This window comes from Canis aureus, chromosome 3, assembly GCF_053574225.1.
Source record: "Canis aureus isolate CA01 chromosome 3, VMU_Caureus_v.1.0, whole genome shotgun sequence".
NCBI lineage: Eukaryota > Metazoa > Chordata > Mammalia > Carnivora > Canidae > Canis > Canis aureus.
In genome coordinates this window covers 36,299,779-36,317,942 of record NC_135613.1, presented here as the reverse complement: position 1 = coordinate 36,317,942, position 18,164 = coordinate 36,299,779, and the positions used below count along the sequence as shown (strand labels likewise).

General features: G+C 43.7%; 1 protein-coding gene and 1 long non-coding RNA gene across 4 annotated transcripts in view; one reads left to right on the top strand and one right to left on the bottom strand.

Moving 5' to 3' along the window:
- FYB2 (FYN binding protein 2) overlaps positions 1-18,164 on the top strand; it is a 133,192-nt gene that overhangs the window by 25,872 nt on the left and 89,156 nt on the right. For 2 of the 3 annotated variants that reach the window (XM_077891916.1, XM_077891918.1), the window contains exons 2-4: positions 3,912-4,644; positions 8,037-8,198; positions 11,098-11,131. In XM_077891916.1, coding sequence (XP_077748042.1) covers positions 3,912-4,644; positions 8,037-8,198; positions 11,098-11,131 — 929 coding nt within the window. The remainder of the gene's footprint in view (positions 1-3,911; positions 4,645-8,036; positions 8,199-11,097; positions 11,132-18,164) is intronic. The other variant, XM_077891917.1, reaches the window with a different exon arrangement.
- On the bottom strand, positions 1,558-13,055 carry LOC144310664 (uncharacterized). The gene is made up of 4 exons (XR_013376323.1): positions 12,862-13,055; positions 9,957-10,094; positions 6,611-6,670; positions 1,558-2,634 (listed from the first exon to the last, which is right to left on the bottom strand). It is a non-coding gene; the product is annotated as an uncharacterized LOC144310664 (long non-coding RNA).

Genomic DNA, 18,164 nt, shown 5'->3' with positions numbered 1-18,164 from the left:
GGCAGAAGAAATAGTACATTCAAAGGCATAGGCATGAAAGAGCAGAATAGGTGGGAAAACTTGGGCAACTCAGTGAGGCCAGAAGGAAGAAAACGTGTTAGGGAAGGGCCCACTATCATGTCCGAAAATGAACAGAGTTGGGATTTGGGGGAGGGCCTTATGTGCTATGCAAGAGAGTTTCAGTTGATGTGAAAGCTTTGGGGAAGCCAAACTGAAGAATTTTAAACGGGGGACATACATGATCAGATGTGTGTTTCATCAGGTTTGTCTAATAGCTGGGTAAGTGATGGATTGGAAGGACCCAGAGTAGAAGCAGACAGACCACAAGGAAGTCATTGCAATGTGTGAGGATGACTCAGAGATAGTGGCCATGGCATGAAGAAGGGACGGGTTTGTGGGCTTCTTAAGCCTTGACATCAGTGGGGTGCCTGGGTAGCTCAGTTGGTTAAGTGTCTGACTCTTGATCTCATCTCAGGTCTTAATCTCATGGTCTTAACTTCAAGCCCCACGTGGGACTCATGCTGGGCATCGAGCCTATTTAACAAAACAAAAACACTTGACATTAGTAGGATGTGGAGACAGACCTGCTGTGGGTCCAGAAAAATGGATCATGGTTTTCATTAGAGTGAGCCCCGAGCACCACCCAACCCATCCTCATGTACTTTGCCGCATGCCCTCAACCCTGACCTCTCCTCTAGAGGTGATGATCAACAACAGATTGTGTCACAACTATTTCCCATAATAGAGAAAGTAAAATCCAAACTTTAGCGCTAGAGGGACTTTGGTGCTCACTTGGGCCAACAGTCTTATGTGATAGACAACTCCGCTCTGGAAAGGGAATGACTTCCCTAAGAGAGCTCGGAAAATTATTGGTGGGTACCCAGCCACCCACTGTTTAATTTGGTATTCAGTTCTCCACATGGCTTCTGTCTCTAATATTTTCATGTGTATTTGCTTATTTTCTGCCTCTCCCTGACCTTAGAATATAATATTTAATAGCTGAACCCTTGTCTAAAATAGTGTTTTTGCCCACATCATGGACACACAATGAGCATTTGTTGAAAGAGATATAATCAAGCTTACTTCCTCCTGAACCAGTGACCTTGACGCAGGATTTGGGTTTGGAGGGAATCAATGAATAATTCCATTTCCTGCTAGGGTTTTTCCTAACATCCCTGCAGAGACTAAAATCTACCACCCAATAATAACTATAGCTCATATGGCTTCAGATAGTGAAGAGCTAAAAATAATCATCATTACATTCCTTTAAAAATATTAACCACTGACCACATCCCATCTATTGTGATGGCTGCTATAAAAATATTATGTTACAAGAATGTGGAAAAATTGAAATCCTATGTTCTGTTAGTAGGAGTGTAAGATGGTACAGCTGTTACAGAAAACAGTATGGTCGTTGCTCAAAAAATTAAACATAGAATTACAATAATGATTCAGTAATTCCACTTCTGGGCAAATACCCAAAAGGAATGGAAACCTGATTTCAAAGAGAGATTTGCATATCCATCTTTATAGGAATGTTATTTAAAGCATCTAAAAAGTGGAAGCAAAGAAAGTGTCCACCAACAGACGAATAGATAAACAATATGTGGTATATACATACAATGGAATGTTATTCAGTTTTAAAAAAGAGAAAATTTTGCCACATGCCACAACATGAATGAACCTCAGGGACAGTATGCTAAGTGAAATAAGCCAGTCACAAAAAGATAATTACTGTATGATTCCCCTTATATGAGCTACTTGAAAAATCATAGAGAAAGGAAGTAGAATGGTGAGTGCTGGGGGTAGGACGTAGGGAGTGGAGAACTACTGCATAATGGTGATGGAGTTCTACTTTTGCAAGATGAAAAGGGTTCTGGACATTTGCAGCAATGTGAGTGCCCTTAATACCACTGAATCATACATATAAAATGGTTAAGAGGGTGAATTTTAAATGACGTGTATCTTACCACAATTTTAAAAATATAAACCACTGTGGTAGGTCTACAGCTCTCTCCTTTGATCCTTACAATAACCTTCAACTGTTAGTAGAGTAGTCCCTTTTTATAGTGAGGAAAATAAAGCTCAGGGAAATGAATTGCCCAAGGCATAGAACTAGAAAATGGCAGAGCAGAGCCTCCTACTCAGCTCTCCTGGTTCCATGCCCAGTGCTGGCTTCCCTCACATCAGGGGAGAGGAAGTATAGTTGAATTAATTTGACCTCTGGTTGAAATCTATTTAAGAAATCAAGACTTAGCAATTCATGGGGAAAAAAACTATAAATGTGTACGTGTGTGTGAGTGTGTATGAGTGTGATAGAGAGGAAGGGAGGGCCTGGAGGCAGGCAGCCTGGGGGAGAGAGCATACAAGCAAGCTCCCAGACACCTGCTTCTTGCTACTTCAACTTCCCTCCATCCCTGAATCTTCGGAGGACAGGTGTGAGTCAACTGTAAACATGGTGAGAAAAGGTCACCCAGCATTCCCTCAGATGGCAAAACGAGAAGCGAATGGTGTGGAGATTGTCTTGCTACACGAAACTCGGTCCTTTATAAGATGACCAGGAGAAGACAGTGGCTCTCTGAAAGGGCTCCATGCGCTGTCCACTCACACTCTACCTCCACCTCTTCCTTCCTCCTGGGGAGACAAAAGATGGCAAAGTGCAGTTATAAAACTAAATCAGACCTGGTGAGAAAAAAGGGGAGCAGTGGGAACAACACTGAGCAGGAGGCAAGCCCCATCCTACCTGCCAGACCACCCCCGGCCCGGGTAATGCCAGGCACATCCTTCCTCAGCCGCAAGGGTTGAGCTGCTATTCCTACCATTGTTTTCAGATAGATAGATAGATTTATTGATTTATTTGTGAATGATAGAGAGAGAGGCAGAGACACAGGAGGAGGGAGAAGCAGGCCCCATGCTGGGAGCCTGACGCGGGACACGATCCCAGGACTCCAGGATCGCGCCCTGGGCCAAAGGCAGGCGCTAAACTGTGGAGCCAGCCAGGGATCCCCCCTACGACTGTTTTCATATACTGAATTCAGCTCAGAAGGTAGAGCACACTCTCCCAAGGAGAGTCAAAACACAAGAGCATCAGCTAGCCTCTTCCAAATAGCTCTGATTTATCCCGGGCTTGCTGGCACCGTGATGGACACTCAACGCATAGTGGCCCTAACCCTTTTACCACTTGACCCCTTCTTTCCATGATGAGACTATGCTGAGAGCTAATATCACATTTCCCAGAGTTATTTGCCTAGATGATAAAGAACAGAGTCAGAATTTAAGTGTAGACCTGTCTAGTTCCAAAGTTAAGTTCAACAGCCAAGAGAACCAGAGCTATGGAAGCACGAGGAGACCGGGAAGAAGTTAGCTCTACCTGTCAGCCCAGGGAAAGGCTTCCTGGAGAAAAGTGGGCATCGAAGTTGCAAGAGAGCAACTGACAAGTTAGGTGGAGGGTGAATTTTGTGAAGCAAGAACATATAAGCAAAGTCAGGGTGGTCAATGGTACAGATTTCTAGAAAATGATAATGCCATTTGGTTTAAGGGTAGTTGTGGTGGGCTGTGGCTGGAGACCATAATCCCACCAGATTATGAAGAACTTTGAATGCTGTGCTAGGAGGTTTAGAACTTGTAGAGGCAACAAGGCACCACCAAGAATCTGTATCAAGGGCTTTATCAGCAATTGTCAATACTGTCTCCTTTATAAGTATCCTTTACGTGTTGTGACGGAATTAAACAGACCTGAAGTGTTTCAAAGAGGAGACATTTGTTTTCATTGCACCTCACATAGAGGTCGTGTTACCAGCTGACACGGCCCACTAAGCAGTGGTGTTGTATCAGCACTTACATGTGCAGTGAAGTCAACTAATCAGTTTTTTTCCCTAGAGTAATGAGACTTTTTTTTTCTTACGCTTTAGGAAGGGCTAAGAAACTTCAAGGAACTTCGAGCTAAATTTCAAAAGTTTGATGCGCCACCTCCTCCAGGACCTATTAAATTCTCAGCAGGTGTTTCTCGAAAGGGTGGCATTCGAAACACACAGTCAACAAGAACTTTGGCCAATGGGAAACCCCTCTTGCCCAACCACAATCCGCTCCCACTATGCTGTTCTAGTGCTGAACCCCAGCTTCTTAAACTCCAGGATATGAAAGTGGCCCAGGGGAGCAAGATTCAGAAATGTCCGAATTCCCCAGGACCTCCAGAGAGGTCTCCTGGTTCTGCAGTGAATTTACAGAAAACTTCTCTGCTGTTAGACGTGAGTCAGTCAAGTGCTGAGATAACCAACGAGAGGAGAGTAGCAGTGACAGATAGCTTCAAAGACAAGCTCTGGAACTGGGAGAAGGTGTCATCTCGAAATGAGATGTCTTCAGCTTCTTTCCTTCCCAGTTATACAAACAGGGGCTTCCATCCGGAGGAGCAGCAAAGCAGAGGGCTTACTCCAAAAGAACCCAGGAGACAGCTGGAAACAGAAGGAGCCCAGACCCTACCTTCCCAGAGTTACTCGGTGGCCCAAAGAAAATCACCTGAAGATCCCACTTTTCTATTTTTTCAACATGGCAGGAAGAGCCTAGAAACCCCTCACCCTGAGAGGAGCCCAGCGGGGAGCTCCTGCCAGCCTGTCTATGAGAGTGAACTTGCCAGCCAGACCCCAGGTGAGAATTCATCCTCGTGGGCCTAGGGGATGGGCCACTAAGTTCTTCTAATTTAGAGCTTACTGATGGTCATGTTTGATCTGGGCGAGTTTTGCTCCAAACTCCAGAGCTGGTATTCTAAGCCCATCTGCCAAATTGTAATTTCAGGCCTGGGTAAATGCTTGATCTCCTGCAATTCTATTGAAAGTTTGGTCAAGCTTGGGTTTGAATCCTAGCTCTATATCTTAAAAAGATGCATAAGCTTGGGCAGTCTACTTAACTTTGTATGGCCTGGTCTGCTCTGCTGCGAATCGGATTCATCACCAATATGCCCCAACTTGGTAAACAGCACAACCCTCCTTGTAGTTGCTGCAGCCAAAAGCCTAGGTGTCACGCTCTATTCTTCTTTCCCCCTCATTCTTTGCACCCACTGCATCAGCAAGCTCTTGGTTCTACCAGCAAAATATGTTCTGTATCCTCCTGCTTTAGTCAATTTCTGCCCTCTGCCCTGTCCAGACCACTGTCCACACCACTGTCCTCTCTCTCCTGGACCACAGTGGTCCGGCTGGTTTCCCTGCTTCTACATGCTTGCCCCCTACGACCTGATTCTTCTCCTAGTGGGCACAGTGATCCTCTAAATCATAAATTAGACCATAGCACTCCCCTGCTCAAGTTCAACTCTGGCCATTCTATACCATCTGATGTCATTTGGCCCCTCTTACCTCTCTTACTCCTCCTTTTACCACACCGGCCTTCTTGCTTTCCCTTAGATAAACCATGCTAGTTCCACCCCAGGGCCTTTGTACTTGCTGATACTCTGCCTGGAACATACTTCCTTCCCCCCAGGCCTTTGATGTCTCCCTCCCTCACTTCATCATGGTTTCTGCTCAGTGTCATCTGTTGTGAGTGGAATTTGTGAGTCACCATCTAAAATGACTACCCCACCTCCATCAGTCTCTGTCGTCTTACATGGCTTTGACTTTCATATCCCATCCTCACCTGGTATATTGTTACATAGCTGTTTGTTTACTTCAGTAAAATATAAGTTACATAAGGATAAAAACTGTCTTCTTGACCATGTATCCCTAGCACCTAAAAGAACAAAGCCAGGTTCAGTAGGTCCTCAAAAAGGATTTGTTGAATGCTTGAATGGGTGGATGGATGGATGGATGGATGGATGGGCAGGAGTGGGTGGAGGGATCTCCTGCTTACAATAGTACATGCTTCCCCCTCTGAATTTAGAATAGTCTGAACTACTTACTACTGATTTCATGGCTCTGCACCTCCTGGACCCTGCTTATGTATCTGACTCATTGCTGCCCGTCTCCCCCTGGCTCAAGAGCGGACACATGGATTTCTTGCTATTCCATGAAGAGCCTTTATTATGCTCGGAACGTTTACATTTGCTGTTCTTCTTCCTAGACAACTCTCCTCTGAGCTTTCTGTAGCTGCATTTAGATCTAAGTTCACATGACACTTTTTCAGATAACCTCTTTAGCTAAAGCCCACTACTTCACCATCAGCAGTTTGCGCTCTTTCATAGCAGCCTGTTCTAGTTCTTTCATAGACCTGACAGGTCTCTGTGATTACCTTGTTTATTTGTCTGCATGCGTATCCTCAGTCTCCCCCTATTAAAATGAAAATTCTTGAGGGTGATCTCTATCTCTATTCTTTTTTTTCCTCAAGATTTTTATTTTTTATTTGTTCATGAGAGACACAGAGAGAGGCAGACATACAGGCAGAGGTAGAAGAAGGCTCCCTGTAGGGAGCCTGATGCGGGACTCAATCCCAGGACCCTGGGATCACGCCCTGAGCCAAAGGCAGATGTTCAACCACTGGGCCACCCAGGCCTCTATCTCTATTCTTGTTCTTAACTCTATACCCAACTTCTAGAACGATGCCTGGAAAATAGTAGATAAATCGTTATTGATGAAGGGATAAGAAAAGAGGATGAATGGGAAGAAGGAAAGAAGGATGGGCCACCTACCTGATGGAGCTGTTGAGGGAATTAAACGAAATGACCCATGTCCATCTCTTAGCCCAGGGCCTGGTAAAAATTAGGAACCCAGTTAGTAAGGGATCACTCATTCTCACTACATCTTCTCCTTAATTTGATAAGAACTATAATTTCTGACATCCCAACTTATAAGTAAAGCCTATGAAGAGAGGAACTCAGACCAGACTGATGTAACCCCTGCTGGCAGGGGCAAGAAGGAAGCTTCCCCCCCACCACCACCCATCCCCTCTTTGCTCCCAGAGGGCAGCAGGGCTCTGTGGAAGTTGCACTGAGGAACTTGTAAAACACTGGCCAACGTCTTTATTTTTACCAGGGATGGTGCATGTTGTCAACCATTGTATTATGTGAACCCCAAATCATGGCCCATGGATCATACAAGATTTTGTGCTATTTTCAGTCTAAGAGGCAGATACAATTTTCATACACAATACTGGACTTTCTGCTGGAGTTTGGCCTCTGAGCACAGAAGGGCAAAATGCATGAAATTGAGACTGTCCTGGGAAATTCCAGGACATAAAACCACAAAATCCACAGATGCCCATATACCACAAAGTTAGCCCTGAAGCTTGTCCCAGGCTATGAGTCCTAGAAATCAGGCATCAATCCCCCTCGTCTTTATAGTGCCAATGTTATTTGCATGTCATAAGCAACTGAAGCACCCTTCAGGGGATAGTTGCCATCCATTTCCTTGGAGGCAGGCACTGAGCTTGATGCTGGCAAGAGATCAGTATACCCTGGTCCCCACACACGAGGAGCCAACACTCAATGGGAAGATAGATCTGCCCCTCTGATATATCACAACACCGATAGAGACATAATAAGGATACATCATGGGAATACAAAACAGAGACAGGTTAATTCTTACCTTGATTTTAAAATCAATGAAAGTTTCCCAGAGGAGGTGTCATTGGTGACCCAGGGCCTTAAAGAATGAATCAGAGCTATCTGAGAAAGAAGTGAGGGAACAGCATTCCAGAACCAAGAAAGGCATGAATGAAGTCTTGGATATATGATGGCTTTTTACATCAAATTTGGAGAATTGAGAAGCCGTTGGCATGAGTGAAAGATATTTGGGCTGAAGGTTGGGAAAATAGGATGGTAAGTGTGGTAAGAAGAGAATCTGGAAACGTGGACTGGGGCCATGTGGTATTGACATGCCAGAGGATGGAGTACACACGTAGATGTCAAGCCAAGGAAGCCAGGCTTTGTCCTCTGGGCAGCAGGCCCGTGATATGATCAGGACACTCTGGTCAGTAGGAGGACAGTAGACTAGAGGGGAGAAAGACTGAGGCAAGGACTGTCAATTTCATGGAGGAAGCCATGAAATGGAAATAGTAATAGCCTGCATTTTTAAAATTTAATTTTTTTGTTTTTGTTTTTTACTATCCATGCTCAGAGAAACAGCCAGTTGACAGGCATCATCAACTTCTCAAAACAAAACAACTGCCTCCCATCAAGTCCCTGGGTCCTCCTCCTCCAAAGCCTCCGAAGCCACCAGTTGTAAACCTCCAGGCCTTCCAGAGGCAGGCGGCTGCGATTTCCGAGAGCCCCAGGGAAGGTAAGGAAATGCACAGGGCTCTGCACAAAGCCAGCCAGTGGGAGTCACGGCTCCAATGCCTCATCCCCCCATTACTTCCCTCTCTGTGTGTCAACTCCCAGGTGATAATGCCGAACTGCTTTTCCATGAGGCTGGACATCCATCACTGGTTATTTTTACGTAGAGGCCGTGGCAGCTTGCCCGTGAAATGGCAAATCTGCAGGAATTGGCCCCTTATCGCTCCTGGGCCAGTCTGCCTCCCCGGAGAGCATTGCATTTGATCACTGGGACTAGGTCCAAGAGGAAGAAAAAGAAAGTAGTGGAGCAGGGAGCCGGGAGCTTTTGTGTTTCCTACAAAGCCTGTGTTGTCAACACAATCAGTGCAATAGGAGAGGAGAGGGAGTGAAAAGGGAGGAAAGTCAGTGTGAACTTGACCTGTGATCCTAATGGAGGGTCCCTCAGGCCTCTGTCATCTGCCTTCAGTAATTAGTTGAAGGCCCCCACCCCCACCCCACCCCCTGCCACTGGCCCTTTCCAGAAACAAGCCAATTTTTTGTGCTGTTTTGTGTCTTTCTCTGTTACTTAAAGGAATATCTTCTCATCCCCTTTCCACCAACACTGTGCTTGGATCCTGTTGACACTGTAAATACCTTTGCTTATGTTTGCTCTAATGGAACTTGATGTGAACACACACTTTGGTGTGGCACATAGTTCCATGCTAACATCTGTCTTACTGTGGCCATGAGTGCCAGCAGATGGTACGCTCAGAGAGCTGATGGCATCTTGCATTGCTCATTTGACTGCTTTGAAAACCTCATGATTGTTAAGCATCCTGAACTCATAGTTTCTCAAACTTCAGCCTGCACCAGAATCACCTAGAGGATTTGTTAAAACACAGATCACAGGGCCCCATTCACAGAGTTTCTGATTTGTTTGGTCTGGATTGGGTACCCAAGAATTTTCCTTTTTAACAAATTCCTCAGGGCAGGGGGGTTACTGATGCTACTGGTCCAGGGACCATACTTTGAGAACCACTGCTGCAGATCATCTTGAGTCTTAGCCTAAAAGAAAATTCTATATAAAGAGATAGAACATGCTGGCTGCCATCTTGTGTCCCCTCATGCATGCACCTAGTCTCCGTTGGTTTGGCCGGGACCCTCTGAGCACCAACCTTAGTCCCCCAAGGTCCCATTTCCACTCCATCAAGATGAGAGAAACTGTCACGAACCAGGAGAAATGGGCCAGATTGCAAGCCCAGGTGCACATTGGTGGGGAAGGAACATCTTGCTAGAAGACGATGGTTCACAGAAGGGCTACAGCAGATGATAAAAACCTTAATTCTCCTTTTTAAAAAGATGGTTTTATTTATTTATTTATTTATTTATTTATTTATTTATTTATTTATTTATTTGAAAGCATGAAAGAGCCTGAGCAGGGCGGGGGGCAAGGGGCAGAGGGAGAAGGAGAAGCAGACTCCCCACCCAGCATGGAACCCGACATGGGGCTCGATCCCAGGACCCATGATCACGACCTGAGCCAAAGGCAGACACTCAACCCACTGAGCCACCCAAGAGCCCCAAACCTTAGTTCCCCTTAAAGAAGTTAGGAGTAAACAATATCTCTGGTATTGAAGAAGTGAGTATGTTCATAAACCAAGGAACAGTTCTCTCTCTTCACAACCCTGAAGTTCCAGCACATGAGGCAGCGAACACTTTCACCCTCACAGGCCTTGCTGAGAGGAAGCAGCTGGAAGAAATGCTTCCAGAGTCTTAGACCAACCTGGTGCAGACAGTCTGACTAGTTGAAGAAGACTGGCTGAAGCTCTGCCCACACAATCCGAGGTTGAAACAGCACCACTTGTTACCGGAGAGGACAAAGAGGATGATGTTCTGGATCTTGTGGGGAACTTTGAGGAAGCTTCCAAGAATGAAGCAAAATGATTTGAGTCAGTTTCTGAAGAAGACAAAACTTGAAGAAGTTCCTGGGAACTGCTGTCTTATATTAGGACTGCTTTCAAAAATTTTGTTCATGGATCTGATGGACTCTAGATCTCTAGTCTTTTAAGTGCAAGCCCCTTGGACGACACTGCAGCACTTTTCAGTTTTCGCTTGGATACTATTAATTCTTTGCAGCTAATTAAACTGAAGTTTGAAACAAGGTTAATAAAGTTCTTTACCTGGCTAAAAAAGGAAGGAAAGAAAAGGGAAAAAAGTGCTCTTCTAAATATAACTTAAATAATAATTTGGCCACCTCTATTACCAAGAAGGCCAAGTATGGTTTTTAGAAACATTAAATAATTCAGGTCTCAAAGTGTCTCTCTGAAAGCAAAGAAGGTTGTCAGAGAACCCAGAACAAAGCACCAAGTCTTCTGTGATAAAATGGCCTTTGTAAATCCCAGCTCCCCCACTCACTAGCTCTTTAAGTTTGGGCATGTTGCTCACGGAGCCTCATTGTCCTTATCTGTAAAATGGGGTTGACAATAACATTCATCTCCCAGGACTTTTGTGAGGATAACTGAGATGAGTCATGGAAGGAGTTTAAACAGTGCTTGGCACACCAGTAAGCGCTCCATAGACACACCGTTATCATTATTCTAAGCTTGTATTGAGCAGCTAGCTGCACTCTTTGCCCTGGGCCCTGCGATGGATACAAGAGTTAAAGAGCCCCACACGAGTTCTGGTGCTCCGGGTCAGAGTCTAATCTGAAAGATCAAGATCATCCTCACAAAGAAGCACTCTATAGTGTGGGTGAGTGCTGCACTGCAGGACAGAGGGTCCCCTGGGTGCTGGGGGTGGGGGAGGCTTGGGATGCCAGTGAGTTGCCATTCCTCATTTTGTCTCTGGGTCAGGGCATTGCACAAAGTTCACTTTAACCAGGCCACCACTTGCTCCCCTTTTCACTCTGCCTCTTGCTCTTGCAGCAGCTGGGAAAGAGCACTGCCTGCCTCCCGAGAGGTGAGTACCTGTTCCTGAGTTGGCGGGAAGCACAGCCCACCGAGCACCGACAGGTTGCTTAGCCAGCCTGAGAGCAGGCAATAAGCACAAGCCAGGTGTCTGCATTTCTCAGAAGGGTTGCAGGAAGAACAGATTTATAAGCAACAAACTGCAACTTTTGTTTTAGAGAGAGATTAAATAAACTGCATTTAACTGCTGTGCTGACATTAAATTGCAAAGATGGTCCTCTGAGGTACTTTTATTTATTATACAGTTGGGTTCAGTAAATTGAAACATCAGCTTCCATAGTAGTAAATCGAATTAGAGGCTACAGAATGCTGTGGGCAGCTGGTGTGATGTTAGGAATTGGTAATGGGACAAAAGACCTTCTGTTTTTGCTGTACTTATTCTGAGAATTTTGCCATACTGGTGTCAGTTCATATATTCACTCATCCAAATATTATCTGTTTGAGCCCGTTGATGTGTCATGCATTGAGCTGGCTACTTTATATAGATTTTCTCTCTTCCTTTTCTCAAGACTGCAAAATTGGTGCTACTGTCCTCATTTTATAGCTAAAGACATTGGGCTCAGAAAGTTTGGCCTCATTAAAAAAATATATGTAAAAATAAAATAATAAAAAAAGAAAGTTTGGCCTCTTGCAGAACTGTGATTCCAACCCAAATATCCCTAAACTATTTTTTATTAAATATAATGGGAATAGAAGATTGTGTAAACTTGAGGTGTACAAGGTGTTAGTTTGACACATTTACAAATTGCAGTAGGATTACTAAAACAGCGTTAGCTAACACCTTTATCACCTCACATAATTTTCATTTCTTTTTTGTGTTAAGAACAGTTAAGATTCAATTTCTTAGTAACTTTAAAATTTATAATACATTATTTTTTACTGTAATCACTGTTTACACATTAGATCTCCAAAACTAACTTATGTACTAGTTGTAAGTTTGTGCCCTTAAACATCTCCCCAATTCACCTACCCCTCAGCCCCTGGTAACTACGATTTACTCTTTTGAAATACTCTGCTTTTACAAGTTTCAGTTTTTTTAGATTTCATGTATAAGTGATACTATACAGTGAATGTTTTTCTCTGTCTGACTTATCTCCCTTAGCATAAATGCCACCAAAGTCCATCCATGTTGTCACAGATGGCAGGATTTTCTTCTTTCTTGTGACTAAATAGCATTGCTGTGTATATATATATACTCCGTGTCTTTATCCACTCATCTGTTGATGGACGCTTGGGTTGTTTCCATCTTGGCTATTGTGAATAATGCTGCGGTATTAGTATGAATCAAGCAGTATTTCTTTGAGATGCTGATTTCATTTCCTTCAGAAACATACCCAGGAGTGCTGAGTCATATGGCAGTTCAATTCCTTTTTTTCCCCCCTTTTAAAGACTATTTATTTACTCATGAGAGAGAGAGAGAGAGACAGAGACAGGCAAAGAGAGAACCAGGCTCCATGCAGGCAGCCTGATGTGAGACTCGATCCCAAGACCCCAGGATCACAACCTGGGCCTAAGGCAGGCACTCAACTGCTGAGCCACCCAGGTGTCCCGGCAGTTCAATTCTTAATTGAACCTCTATAGGCTTTTCCATAATGGCTGTACTAACAGGAGTGCCCAAATTGTTTTGATTATATGACCTCACTTCTTCACAAAAATGTTCTTTTCTCAAGAGGGTCAGGCTTAGAAGAAGTAGACATAAAAACAAATAATTATATTACTTACCAAATGTTTATAATAGTAGAATATGTTAAGTTTTCTAATAGAGGAAAGTATAAGATTTAGAGGTTGCACCAGGATCCCTGGGTGGCGCAGTGGTTTAGCGCCTGCCTTTGGCCCAGGGCGCGATCCTGGAGACCCGGGATCGAATCCCACATCGGGCTCCGGGTGCATGGAGCCTGCTTCTCCCTCTGCCTGTGTCTCTGCCTCTCTCTCTCTCTCTCTCTCTCTCTCTCTCTGTGACTATCATAAAAAAAAAAAAAACCCACTAGAGGTTGCACCAATATGGGAGTGATTGCCTGTCCTTGGGAGAGTCAATGAAGTCTTTCTAGAAATTGTATTTTTTTTTTTTTTTTGGCTAAAATCATTCTACATAACAAGCAACAAAATATCAGCAGCATACAGCAGGAGTGTGAGTTCAGCTGATCTGGGCTGAGCTCAGCTAGTGTTGCTAGTATGTTGCAGACTACCTAGGGAGGTTTACTGATACTGACTGGGGTTGCTCATGTGTGGGGGTCACCCTGCAGCTGCTGATCTAGGATTGCCTTGGCTGGCATGAGTGGGGCAACCTGACTTTGCACCAGCTGTCTCACCCTCCAGCAAGCTAACTGAGGAATGAGCTGCAGGCAAGCAAGACAGTACCGATTGCACAAACAACTTTTAAACTCTGCTGTATCATATTTGCTAACATCTTATGGGTCAAAGCAAGTCACATGGCCCAGCTTCAGCATGGGAGGAAGCCAGAACACTACCTATAAAAGGGCAGGGATCTAGAAAGGAAACACTTGCAGTGAGTATGGAGGGTAGATATGTACTGGATAACATAGGGAGGGGTGCTGTAGGCCCAGGCAGGAGGTGTAAGGAAGCAGGTCTCAATGGTGAAAATTAGAAATAGATAAGTAGAACTGGTGTGGTAAGGTTGGGATGGAATGGAGAGAAATGGAGGTAGACAGGAACCAAATCTTGGAGGTTCTTGTCCACCAAGGACTAGATAAGACCTCCTTGTTCACCACAGAATAAGCCCACCAAGGACTAGATAAGACCTCCTTGTTCACCAAGGAACAAGCCCACCAAGGACTAGGTAAGACCTCCTTGTTCATCAAGGAACAAGCCCAAAAAGGACTAGATAAGACCTCTGTGTTCACCAAGGAACTGACCAAGTGGTGTTGGGTGTGGTTCACGTGTACCAGGAACTCCTAGTTTAGTCGCCCATTTAAAAGAGTTAAATGACAACACAGAGTAGGTCAGTGAAGCCACATTCTCTGTGCATTTGTGTGAAAGAGGAAAAACCATTTAGACAGCTAAGGCAATGATTTGCACTGTTTACTCAATGAACACAGGCCCCAGGGTGACAGTTTGAGGGGACAATATAATTCTGTGCTCTGAGTCCATCTTGGTTCCCTCATGACTCACATTCTGAGAGCATCTCCATGTGACTATACGTGTGCTACAATGGTGATGGATGCACCAATGGATGTTCAGTATAGAGATAGAGCATGACTGAGAACAAGGCAGTAATAATAAAGTGGAGGATAAACAGATGCAAAGTATTCCTTTTTAAATATTTTATTTATTCATAAGACACACAGAGAGAGGCAGAGACACAGGCAGAGGGAGAAGCAAGGCCCCATGGGGTGCCTGATGTGGGATTCGATCCCAGGACCCGGGAATCACGACCTGAGCCAAAGGCAGATGCTCAACCACTGAGCCACCACGATGCCCCCAGATGCAAAGTATTCTGATGTAGAAGAATAAGAGATGAAGTTGGATTCCCAAGTTAATTAGGTGCCATGCTGAGGAATTGGGACTGTAGGTTGCGGTGATGAGTTAACTTAAACAAGTGCCGTGATGCTGAGCAGCCTTACGGACAACTTCCATGGAAACCAGGGCTTGTTTGGAAGGAACGTCTCCTATGTTCATGGTATTGATCTTCAGTACAAGTATTAGATTAGAAACAGAATATATTGGGTCTCATTACTGGAAGGGGACCTGGCAATTATCAGATGTAGCAAGCTGCACAGCATAATATTAACACTTCTGGGGGTTTTAAACTGAGCCCTACCACTTAACATCTATATAACCTTGGACAAATGCCTTAACCTCTGCAAACCTTAGTTTCTACTTAAGTAAAATGGGAGGCCGATAGGACCTGACTCATACAGTTGTGGTGAGAGTTAGATAAAACAATGATCGTAAAGCATTGAGTGCAGTGCCAAGCACCTAGAGAGTGTTCGATAAAACTTGCTGAGCTGTTATATAACCCCCTCCAAAGGCAGGAATCATAATTAGAACCTTAATGCCTTCGAAAATCATTTGATGAAAAGCTCATTCTCTGAAGAGTCCAATGTTTTTCTTGTTGGGGCAGATTTTATTCATTCAACATATATTCATTGACTACTATATGCCAAGCCCTCATATACACACTGAGAATATAGCAAAGTACAAAGTAGACAAAAGTATCTTACATGCATGCACACATATGTGTGCACACACATTAGTTTTATTTATTTAAAATCCAAGTTGCGCTTGGACCAAAACCGACCTCCCTACCCCAGACTCCCAGCCATCTGTCCAAGACCTACTCATTGGTACAGTAGACAGGGTCTCTACCCCTCCATTACCTGGCAGTTCTTAAAACACCTAAGGAATACATCATACTGTTAAATAAAACTTTCATTATTTTCAACTATTATTCATAAAAGAGAAGTCTATGTTTTAGCTGTATTTTTATGGATATATATTTTTAATCATCTTGTTAGAAACTCAGTGCATTTACAGTAGGCGCTTTCACTTTTGAACCTCTTCATATCCTGTATTAAATGGGAGAAGCAGCACTAGGGACTGCACCCAGTACAAGTCTGGGGTCAGATTCACATAGAGCCAAAACCCCTCCTCTACAACTCTGACAGCCCGGAGCTGTGATACACACATCTGTAAAGTCAACACAATAATACTTACTTCATTGATTGTCATGAAGACTAAATGAGATAAATTGAAAGTATGGAAAATACAGAAGGTGTACAATGAGTCTTGGTTTCCTCAACCTGTGGCCTCTCCATCCCTTGTTATCTCTGGAATAAATATCTCATTAGTTCCCAACAGTGAAATGATTCTTGGGAGATTATTCTTTGTCATCATTCTTTCATGCAAACCAAGCTGGCTGGTATACCTCTTGAATAAGCAGCCCCTATTTCTGTGAGCAAAGCAGGTTCGTCCCAGGGCAGCAATTAACGCTGAGTCTCTGTCAGTACTTAGCAGAGTCGGCTAATATTTTATTCATTAGCTGTAAATATGGCTTTCCTCCCATTAAGATGTGTCAGAGTGTCGTCCTGACTCAGGAAATCTCTGACTCAGACACGAGGGAAGGGAGAGCCTACTTTTTCTTCGGGAGAAAAGACTCATACAGTATAGCATTTCTCAGACCAGGGTCTGTGGGTGGATCTCAGGAGTCTACCATTTTCTCTTCTGAACTTTTTAATTTTGTGTTTTCATCTTAATGATAGTCTTTAAAAGATAGTATAAGCCTATTTTGAGTCTTCTAGATGATTTATTTCAACCTAATATTTTGGAACATGCTTTTGTGTTTGTGTTTTTGATATTTCTACCCCATACAGAGTGAAAACTACAAATGCCTCCGAGGGCTGGTGGGTTATGTGACTATGTCTAGAAACTCCCTTAAACAACTGGGAGGGAGAGATCCTGTGGAAATGGGAAGAAATGCCTTACCTAAGGCTTTCAAGTGAAATATTCATAATATCAGAACACCACCACTGTGGGGTAAAGTAAAATGCATCTATACTCTTTATTTGAATAGTGGTAAGTGTTATAAAGAAAAGGTTTTAAAGAGTGTTCAGATAGTAACTGGGGACAAGGAGTGGGATAAAGAAAGTGTAGGATGATCAGGAAAGGCCTGAGGTGGTGACATTGAGGTTGAGCCCTACATGATGAGGACCTAGTCACAAAAGGTCTAGTAGCTGGACATTCCAGGACATTGCTGCTCATTCTAGCTGAACAGCTAGAGCAGTGAGTCAAGGGGGAAGTGTGTCTGCACATTGGGGGAGCAATAGCTAAAGCACAGTGTCCTGGTAAAATGGTGGGGGTCTTGAGAGCCATGGAGTGAATTTGGATGCTGCTCTCAAAATATGTTGGGAAACCACAGGAGTTTGAAACCAGGGAGTGACATGAGCTGACATTTATTTTGTAAAGATCCCTTTGAATGCTTCATAAATAATAAACTTAGTGAAGAAACAGGTAGAAATATCTTCAGAAGCCATTGCAACAACAAAACAGTAGCAATAAATAGAGCAATCAGCACTCCTACTGAGGGTGTCCTAAGCACTTTAAATATACGACTCCGTTTATGTTAATCCTAAGAGGTAGATGATATCCAATTTTGTAGATGAGGAAATTGAGTCACAGAGAGGTTTTATCACTTCATATGGACAAGGTGGTAGAGGTAGAGGTTAAAAAAATGAAGGGAATCAAGATGTATTTTGGAGGAAATGTAGTGATTGTGGGATCACCTGTGGAGAATGAGACAGGAGGGCAAGATTGGAATATAAGACCATTCCCGGGTGATTTGTTATTTCCATCACTGTTGGCACCAACATGTGTGGAGTCTTGGCACACACATCAGTGCTCAGTGCAAAATGACCCTTCATGAAAGCTATTGGGGATTTTTTTTTTTTTTTTTTTTTTTTACTTAAACGAAACAAGCATGCCCTAGAGTCTCTGTTTGACCAGAACCTCTTAGGACTAGTTTTAAAGTTGTTTGGAGCTTAAATATGGCTACATGTCAGTTGGTCAAGACCTGCTCTGATTGACCAATGGCAAAACAGGTTCCTCACGGTGGTATCTGGGAAAAGATGAGCCCTCACATCCCAGTGTGCTAAATTGAATCACTATGGGGCAAGAATGAAGACAGGGAGGTTTTTTAAGCCTGTACCTTATGAAGTTTAAGACACAGAATATTCAGGTGGATTTAGCCCAAGCCACTTCAATAAATTCTTATGCCTTTTTAATTAGGTTTCAGAAAATAACAAGGCCACTGTTTGGCCTTTCTTTCCAAGGGCAGTGGTGTCAAGAACAGTCTATTTGGGGGGCTTCTTTTGTATTTCCAAGTATTTTTCCTTTAAAAATAAATTCACCTATAGATTCTATTTTTTTTTAACACTTACCATAGAGAAGGACTTGTGCCCTTTATTAATGTCTCTTCTCTCCTTTTAAAACTCCCAACTAGGGGCAGCCCGGGTGGCTCAGCGGTTTAGCGCCACCTTCGGCCCAGGACGTAATCCTGGAGACCCGGAATC